This window comes from Dreissena polymorpha, chromosome 12, assembly GCF_020536995.1.
Source record: "Dreissena polymorpha isolate Duluth1 chromosome 12, UMN_Dpol_1.0, whole genome shotgun sequence".
NCBI lineage: Eukaryota > Metazoa > Mollusca > Bivalvia > Myida > Dreissenidae > Dreissena > Dreissena polymorpha.
In genome coordinates, this window is record NC_068366.1 from 16,561,499 (window position 1) to 16,571,676 (window position 10,178).

A 10,178-nucleotide genomic window follows, 5' to 3' on the forward strand; every position below is an offset into this window, starting at 1 on the left:
AATTCATACTTTTTAAAGCTCCATTTTAATTCTTCCTGAATTCATACTTTTAAAGCTGCATCTAAATTCTTCCTGAATTCATACTTTTTAAAGCTGCATTTAAATTGAGCTGCGTTCAAGAACAAATGGGCTTAATGCATGTGAGTGAAGTGTCGTCCATGATAAGTTTGTGCAGACCGCTCAGGCTAATCATCGATAATACTTTTAACTTTTATGTTGTTGTTTTTTATAGGGAAATCTCACCTTAGCAGATATCTAGTTAAGGTGGAAAGTGTCATGCCTGATTAGACTGTGCAGAAACTTTATGCACATGCATTAAGCCCAGTTTTCCAAGAATCAAGCTTAATTTTTTCAGACATACCTGTGGCCCTGGTTCCAAGCATTCTACGATCGTACACACGAACATTGCTGTCAGAACAACCAACAGCTAGTTGCCATGGCATCACTGGGTTAGCAACGATGGCAGTCACTGCACTCCGACACGATATTAACACATCCTTAAACCAGAAACCATGTAAGTTCTTTAACAATTATAACTGTTTTTAGCTGTTTAAAAAAAGTATGGACCCATTTTTAACATAAGCTAGGTATTTTTTTCACTATAAGGAATAAAAAGGTAAATATTCAAACATATTTTGACAATTTTTTGTGTACAGATTATTGGGAGAGCCTATATAGCCGTATATACACACATCAGTAAGCAGGGATGGCAAAATCTAAAAAAACTGTACTTGTCCACGGACAACCATTTAGGAAATTTGACTTGTCCATTGCTGAACTACACTTGTCTGTTAAATAAATGTTTATATAAATTATAAACGCGTTTATTAATTAATGTAAAATATTGTGGAAATAATCGTTAATAATGAGTATAATTTGCTTGTTTCAATTACATTTTTGTATTTCCATGGTACATTCTTTATAGCAGTTCATTATAAACAATATAAAGACTTACATATTTTACATGTAGCAGTTTGATCATCATTAACTTGTTACCATGGAAAATCCTTTAGCAAAGTTTCTTGAAAAGTTCTGGTGCGTTTATCATAATTTTATCGTAATCTTTCTTTTCCTTATTTTTGGGGGTGGGGGTGGGGTGGGGTGGACTGCTCAAAGCTTTGGGTTTCTGTTCCTTTGAAATTGAAGATTTAAAAATGATCGTCTTAGTTTCATAGTTTTATTTCCGTCTGATTGTAAAAATACAGAAACCAGTCTGTACACTGTCTAACAGTTGAAAATGCGTTACGCGATTAACTCCGTAGTTTAGCTTGATTCCTTGACCCGATTAAAAAAAAAAGGTTGTCCACGGACAACTTAATTGTAAAAATATGAGCTGCCCAGACTAGCAAATGTACGACTCTGGCATCTCGGACATTTGATTTCACCACCCCTGAGTAAGTGTAATACATTAGCAAATAAATTACTTATGCTTAAAATTAAATGTGTAATAAGTATTTTGTAAGCAAAATCCATTTTCAGATAGCATGTTAATCAAAAAACACAATTTTAATGTACACAAGATGGTGCATTCAATAAATGATGATGTCCTATGCAGGGACAATTAATCAGTATCAATGTATTTGCCCATTTGAATAGTCAAAAATAAGGTCAATTTCAAATGAGGTAAACTGGTGCAAGTGTGCCGAGTGTTGAATGGAAGTACCAAAGTTATTTCACTATGTAGTAAAGATGTAAATTGAACAGTCATTTTGGGTACACTTACAAATTTTGACCTTCTGAAAGTCCAAAGGTACATGTAGGTCAATATCAAGGTCAATTTGAGGTCAGGTGATGTGAATTTGTTAACCTATTACCCCTTAGATACGTATTTTTACACATTTGTAGTCACTTAGAAAGTTCAATTTCATAAAAGGCCTTTCTTACTGGATTCAAGTTTTTAAGGTTTCAGTTCCAACCCTTAGATACTGATGAGCAGCAAAGAGCATAAAACCTGAACAGACTATGAGTTACTCGCAGGCTGTTGTGGTTTTATGCTGTTTGCACATAGCCATGTTCACTTTGCTTATGAGTGGGCAATGGTTAATAGTGTTTAAGGACATAATCCATTCAATTGTGAAAATTTTGTAGGAAGCATTATTGATCTTTAACTAAACATTGAATTTTAGGTAAACCAAGAATTTGTTTTCTGAATTCGCAAAAAAGGGGTCAATGCAAGGTCAAAATCAGGTCAGGTGATAAGAGTGTGTTGAGTGTTCATAAAAACATCCATGCAAGTATCAAACAATAGCAGAAAACATAAAGGATGTTAGACGAAAAAAGTCATGTTGCATGAACCTCATACAGAGCTAGGGACAGTGGACACACATACAGAAGAACGAACACACCAGCCAATCACTATATGCCTGACGGCAGAAGTAGATGCCGAGGCATGCACAAAAGGTATAAGCATAAATTAAAATTCACTGACGTCTTTGCATGAAGGTTTGTTGCACGATGTTTTTGCCCGCAGATCAAAGAATCTGACAGTGCCGTCTTCCCCACAGCTGAGAAATGTGGAGGCCTCACTGGGGATCACCAGGACCTAGGCAGCAAAAATGTATTGGACTTCACCCATTGATGCCTAGTTGTCTCTCCCATCCTTTAAATAAGATCAATTTATTTCCAGAATTAGGGATGTCTAGTATATATATCCATATTTAGAATATTTCTAACAGAAATTCCTTTAAGCAAACAGGTAGACCCAGATGAGACGCCGCATCATGCGGCGTCTCATCTGAGTCTACGCTGTTTGCCAAGGCCTTTTTTCTAGACGCTAGGCATAAATGGGTTAACTCACTGGGGATCACCAGGACCTAGGCAGAAAAAACGTATTGGACTTAATGCATGTGCATGAAGTGTCTTCCCAAATGTGCCTGTGCAGTCTGCACAGGCTAATCAGGGATGACTTTTTCCGCCTTAACAGAATTTTTGGCATAAGGAACTTCCTATAAATAAAAATCCCATAAAGGGGACAAGTTTCTTCCATGATTAACATTGTGGACTGCACACGCAAATCTGAAATAACACTTTGCACATGTATTAATAAAAGTTTTCCCAGAGCAACAGCTGATAAATGTTGAGGCTTTACTGGCAATAACCAGGACCTAGCCAAGAACAACACCATAACATGTTATTACCTATGGTCTTGTGTTAACAATCTAGTATATTTTTTTTTAATAAATGGAGCCTTTATCTCGGAGAACTGAGATTCATACATGTGCATAAAATGTTGTTTCAGACTAGGCTGTGCAATCCACACAGGCTAATCAGGGACAATACTTTCCGCTTTAATGGTATTTTTTGTTAACAGAAAGTCTCTTCTCAGCAAAAATTCAGATTAGGGGTAAAGTGTTGACTCTGATTGGCTTGTATGAACTGCACAGGCTAATTCAGAAGGGCACATTGCATTAAAACTCAGTAAAAAGTAATTGAAAACATTCATAACAAAACAAGTGTAAATAATTTCAACATCCATGAACAAGTCCTGATAACAAATAATACTGATAAGCCAGTAACAAAATCTAAAATTATTTAATAGTGTCAATAATCATATGAATATTCCAACTGTATCAAACAACATCATACAGCATACCTGGGCATGAGACATTTTGATCCAGAGCCATACTTGAATAATATTGATATACCCGTACATGTATATTGACTAGACAATGTTTCATACAAAATATCTAAGCATTTTTTTATGTCTTTTATAAACATATAAAAGTAAACAAAACATATGACATGCCAGCACAATATTATGAGCCGCATTAATACATTTGCTTAAAGTTTTGTTCCACATTAGCCAGTGCAGTCAGCACAGACTTATCATGGACGCCACTCCCTGCTTTTATTGCATTTTTCTTTTAAAAAAAAATCTCTTCTTGGCAAAAATCCAGTTTTGGCACAAGGGTCATCCCAGATTAGCCAATGCAGACTGCACAAGCTTATCTCTGTTTGGACAGCACAAGCTTATCTAGGACAACACTTTATGCCTATGCATTAAGCCCTGTTTTCCCAGAAAGCGGCTCATAAGTGTTGCGTTCTGAGAAAACTAGACATAATGCTTGTGCGTAAAGTGTCATCCCAGATTAGCCTGTGCAGTTCACACAGGCTAATCAGGGACAACACTTTCCGCTTTTATGACATTTTTTGTTTCATTGAAGTCTCTTTTTAACAAAAATCCAATTTAAGCGGAAAGTGTCATCCCTGATTAGCCTGTGTGGACTGCACAGGCTAATCTGGGATGACACTTTATGCCCATGCATTAAGCCCAGTTTTCCCAGAACGCCATTCATATGAACCAACACTCACCTTGTATGTAGTTCCATAATGGCAGTCAAATCGACACTCTGTTTCATGCCTCTCCAGATGGGTGTAGAATATTTTCCCGTCCCCAGAACAGCTGACTGTCTCGTTGTCAAGGCCATTAGGCAGGTACCTCGCACTAAAGATGTTCTGTCGGTGACCTGAACGAATCTTCGTAAGCACCTTGAATAGGTGGGAGTTAGTTTTAACCTATTTATTTTATGACTGCATTGAAAGCCTAAGGCTTATTGAGACACTAGCGAGTATGTTTCCTGGGTAGAACCAGTACCATTTGAATATTGTGCTTATGAAATGAGCTGCATTCTGAGAAAACTGGGCATAATGCATGAGTGTAAAGTGTCGTCCCAGATTAGCCTGTGCAGTCCGCACAGGCTAATCAGGGATGACACTTTCCGCCTAAATTGGATTTTTGCTAAGAAGAGACTTCATTTAAAAGAAAAATGTCATAAAAGTGTCGTACCTGATTAATCTGGCATGACACTTTAGGCACATGCATTATGCCCATTTTTCCCAAAGCGCCACTCAAAAGTCCTGGCTGCAATAATTTTCTGATAACAAACAATTGCCATTGCCACGCTTATCAGCACAGAGGTAATTTTAAATGTAAATCACTTCTTATTAAGATAACCCTAAAATAATGGAAGGCTCTTGCCAACAAATATTGAAACTTGGAAAAACAATCTAATTTGGTAGCATTTGGCCATCAATACAACACAAGACAGCAAATGAACTGAGTTTATTCTGTTTATCTATAATGGACAGGTGTACATATTTTTTACATTTTAATATGTACATTTATATGTTAATATGACCCTAGCCTATTTAACTGCTTCCTGATTAAAACAAAATATTATTCTAATTAATTGTTCTAAGAGCATACAAAAAAGATAAGATAACCTAAAGGATAACTGCCTAGCCCCATCGAGCAGTGCTGTATTTCATGGGACTGGAACCATTTATGAACTCAGCTGAGACATCTTTAGAACACATTTCCAAGCAGGTTTCATGAAGATTGGGAAAAAATATGACTCCAGACGGGTTTACAAAGCCATACATATATATTGAAAACTGCCAATGCCATGGCGGCCATGTTTTTCAAAGGACTGACACCATTTTGGAACTCAGTATCCACCATTGCATACTCACTTTTCCAGTGAAAGGATTTGTCACAACCAGATGTAGATCATCAGAACCTGACAGAATATTTGTGCCTCTGTCATTCCAACATATTGTGTTCACCTGAATGAGCAGCAGGTGGCGAATGAAATGCAGGTTTTAAATAAATATTCTAATTGAATACTTTTCCATCATATCAAAACTTAAATGCAAATAATTACAATATCAATTTCTTCAATTTTGCTAAAGATCTTCTTTATAATTTGTTTGGTAAGCATTTTCTTCTTTGCTGACTCAGATTTTTAATGTATCTTCACATTTTACAATACTGAATCAACACTGATGGCCAAGGACTTACATTGTATATTGGTCTTATCAATATAATGAAAAGATAATACTAATATGTCCTCAGGGTTATTATTTCAAAACAGTTATTTTTACCTTAAAAAAGTGACTTAGGAAGGGGTCTTGAATGTGATGTTAATTATCTCAATTTAATGAAACAAACAAACAAGTAACAAATAAGTTTTTATTTTATTTTGATGAGCCAAAAGCTAATTTGGACTACCCAAAAACTTGCTTTAATCCTTATTTCAAAAGGAAACAAAAAGAATTTGATTCAATTGCAAAAAAAACCTATAAAGTTGTTAACTTACACATCCTGTATGTACTTCTAGACGTCTTTCCAGTTTCAACCTTTTGAGGTAGTCAACATTTCCTAAAAAATAATCATATGTACTTACGATAACAGATTAAAATATCATTCTAACTGAATGCAGCCATCACTAAAGATGATTTATATCCTTACATACCTTTTTTACACAGATGTAGAATTTTGATAATTAAAATAAACATTTTTACCTCGTAAAAAGCCTCAGATCCTGACACTTCATGACATCTTCATAATTCTACACAACACCATTCAATTCATGGCATAGCTGGAACATTGACGAGTCCACTTTGGCATAAAGTGTTTTATTTCATCTTTAAACTCACTATATTGCCTTAAGCCTAAAGGCTGCCATCTTTTTTACATTTGACACACCTTCACTTTTCAGAATTTATATAGATTAACATTAACATTAGCCAATTATTATGAAATGTTATGATGTTTTTTCAATTGCGAGTAATCTCCTCTGTCAGAAGTGAACAACTCTTGTCTTTGGAACCCATGTTGACCAATAGATTACAGGAAATCTCTTTTGTTCAGAAAGCAAACCTAAGATGACAAGCATGCCAGGTGTAGGGCTTGAACCTACAATTGCCTAAGCACTGCACTCTACTACATGTAACTTTGATATAACAAGTTGGATCCGATGGTAATGATCCGTACTGTAGTAAGCTATTTTAAGAGCATCGCATAACGGGTGCCAAGCTCGGCTGCAGGTGCAGTTTTGAATAAATGAAAGCTTGTCAGATTTTTTTTTTTTTAGAGGTCACAGTGAACTTTGACCTAGTGACCCAAAAATGGGTGTGGCATGTAGAACTCATCAAGGTGCAGCTACATATGAAGTTTCAAAGTTGTACGTTAAACCACTTTGATTTTAGAGCCAATGTTCAAAACCTCAACGAATGGTAAGGTTTTGCGGACGACACGGACACGCTGGCTATGACAATACCTTCGGGTTTTCTCCGAAAACAGCCCAGCTAATAAAACCATTGAACTGAACACCTGTTTGGCTTTTGCTACACCAATTTGCCCTTTGATCACACAGAAATACAGTGTGGCAATTGGGCCCTGAGAGTTGCAAATAGAAAATATTTTTTTATGTAAACTCTTTTAACACTTTAAACATTAATATTGCCATATAAAATGTGTTCTTTTTAGGCATAAATAAACACAAAAATATCAAGAATCTTTCCCTTTTGTCCAAATTTAAAAAACTTAGGTGATATCGTGTGCTAGCAGAATAATCATATTTTGCAAAGGAAAATGCTGAGATACTCTGAATTCGAAAGTATGTTTGTTTTTTTAACCAACTTATTTACTCCAAAGAAATATTGCATTAATTTATAGCATGCGTTGTGTTTACACCATGTACCAACAAATCTATAGCATTGATAATACTGTCATAAGAATGAGTCCTAATTCATGTTACACTGTTATACACTACAAACTTTCAGCAGCCAGCTTAAGACCAGGCAATCAGAGACTCGGATGAAGAAAATAAATTTTTCATTTTGATACTGGTACATGTATTACTGGATTGTTATCAGGTTTTTGTGTTAAGAATTTCTCCAAAAAAACACGCAATTGATCACCACTGCAAGGACTAAGGAACAGATACTGCAAAAACTTATCAACGTTTACCTGTTTAAAGCATAAGCTCATGCAAATGGTACCATTAAAGCAAGAAATAATTGCTTTTTTTTTACTTTGCTATTCTTTGGCATTTTCTATCCATCAAATTGGAACAGTGTCAAAATATTGCTGACATAAAATGCCACTATCGGTTAGGTTGCAGTATTCCAATCTTTTGCACATTATTTGTGATGTAGCCTAAGTCGATAAAGATTTTCGAATATTAACACTGTTCCAAATTTTAACATCAAAATGTCAACATGAATAGTGTGCTGAAACATTGTTGTATTTTTTAAGGGTACATACAAAGGATAACGTCTGTAGTGTAAATTCAGGTAAATTTAATGTGTTTTTGAAGTTTATTCATCACTTTCCTTAATTGGTGATGCGCACTGATCAGCTGCGGGGAACTGTGGTTGTGTTTATGAAGGGGTGTCAGTGCTTTCCACAGGCCATTTAACGGTCCCTCACCGGGGTGCTTGAATTTTGAAATCAGAGTCCGCCGTGCGCCTGATTTTCCGATCAGTGTATTTTGGCTGTTACTGCAACTAGCCATTCTTAAGATCAAAGCGATATTGACTTCGCTGAAAAAAATTTACGCTGATTTATGATCCTCGAGCGTACACTTTGTATAAGCGACAGCACTCGTAGGCAGGCACTACTTGCAGTTAAATCATGCAGACGACTCGTGACGTACATGTTATTGCCACAGAAATCTTGGCCAGTTACTTAGAAGACTGATGATGGCTGTAATCCTCGTGGAAGTTGTGCATTTCATGAATAATACTGTCAAAACATTTACTCAATTTGTAAAGCGTTTTAGCAAATTATTGTTGAATTTATTAGGCAACTGTTAATGTTTTCTTGAAGCCTCAAATGAGCATAATTAAATTTGTAATCCCAAACCCACTCTCTAATGTAAATGTTAACTCTACGTTAACAGATTCTAGCTTCAAATAAACAGTGATAATTTATCTTGTGTTGACCCTTTGTCTCAATAAAAAGGTTGCGAAAATTATGCAGCAGGTACAACGTGGCGTCATGTGCATAAAAAGCGTGGGTGTATTGAGGGTTGTATTAAAGGGATCTTTTCACAGTTTGGTAAATTGACAAAATTGAAAAAAATTCTTTCAGACTCGCAAATTTTCGTTTTAGTTATGCTATTTGTGAGGAAACAGTATTACTGAACATTTACCATAGTCCAATATAGCCAGTATATGTAACTTTTGACGATTTGAAAACCCAAAAATAATAAAGTGTTGCTACGCGAAACAATTGAATAATTTGGAGAGTTCTGTTGTTGTCGTTTAAGTTTAAGAAACTACGAAGATTTCTTATATAAGGTATACAATATTTAAACTGTGTATAACCGGCGGAATAGCCGAGAGGGCAAATTCCTTTTTATTTCAGACTAACTCCAGGACTCCGGGGGTCACTGGTTCGAGCCCTGGTACCGGCTACTTTTTTTTCTTTTTTTAAATTTTATTCTTGAATTTTTACTGGAGCTTTTAAGATCCAATGTTTACATTTATCAATATAAAGCATTTAATGACAAACTTCAAAATATGCCAAAATCTGTGAAAAGGCCCCTTGAACAAGCACACACTACGTCAAGGGATTCACGCATGTTCAGTGGCAATATTTCATCAAATCTATAAATAGTCACTTATGCTGAAATTTATTTGATACTTAAGAAAAATGGCAACGTTTGTTGTAAAAGAAATTATTTAGCACTTTTATCGTCAATATTTACCAAAAAGTGCTTATAAAATTGGGATTATCAGGTAATGAATAGACACTTGAAAATTAGTTAGTATGCAGTCATAGAGTAGGGTTGATATGGACGTATTGGGGAATCGTTTTATTCGGGATTTTACTATCTTTGCGGGGAAAGTTTTAAAACAATAATTAAAAAATGTCTTTATAAATATTTTTATAGCTGGGGGGGGGGGGGGTTGTTTAAGGAGTCATAGCGCACCAAATAATGTCTTTTGACGCTGTTTTTCTTAGAGTAATAACACACCACAGAATGTCAATTGACACGTTAAATTAAAAAAAATCAACTTCGGGAAGGGACACCCCTCCCGAAGCCACCCTTATAAGCCCCGGGGCACCTGAAAAAATTCCTGTGAAAAGCACTGGTGCATATGGACTCCCAGAGCCGTCATAGCTAAAAATTATCAAAGGCTCAGCCTCTGGTAGTCCCTTTATATGGACTAGCCAGGGAATAAGAGAAATCAAATTTTGAAAATAAGTGTATTTAGTAACAAGCTCCGAAAAAGTTTTTAAATAGGTTTATGCAATATTTAATTCATCAATAACAACCTTTAGCTAAATTATACAGCTGAACAATGTCGCAATCTCCTCGTTCACGCTTTAGAAAATGTTGGAACATTTCTCTTGTTTTGACATTTGTTGTTGTTGTTGTAGCGGC

The 10,178-nt window shown here is 35.7% G+C and overlaps 1 protein-coding gene across 3 annotated transcripts in view; it reads right to left on the minus strand.

Moving 5' to 3' along the window:
- LOC127853517 (DDB1- and CUL4-associated factor 6-like) overlaps positions 1-10,178 on the minus strand; it is a 33,303-nt gene extending 23,125 nt beyond the window's left edge. For 2 of the 3 annotated variants that reach the window (XR_008036650.1, XM_052388071.1), the window contains exons 1-6: positions 10,070-10,178; positions 6,099-6,160; positions 5,473-5,565; positions 4,312-4,488; positions 2,429-2,542; positions 362-497 (exon numbers count right to left, since the gene is read on the minus strand). Coding sequence is in view for 2 of the 3 variants with exons in the window: in XM_052388071.1 (XP_052244031.1) it covers positions 362-497; positions 2,429-2,542; positions 4,312-4,488; positions 5,473-5,565; positions 6,099-6,160; positions 10,070-10,139 (652 nt within the window). In the remaining variant the exon portion in view is untranslated. Of the gene's footprint in view, positions 1-361; positions 498-2,428; positions 2,600-4,311; positions 4,489-5,472; positions 5,566-6,098; positions 6,161-10,069 lie in introns of those variants that run through there. The other variant, XM_052388072.1, reaches the window with a different exon arrangement.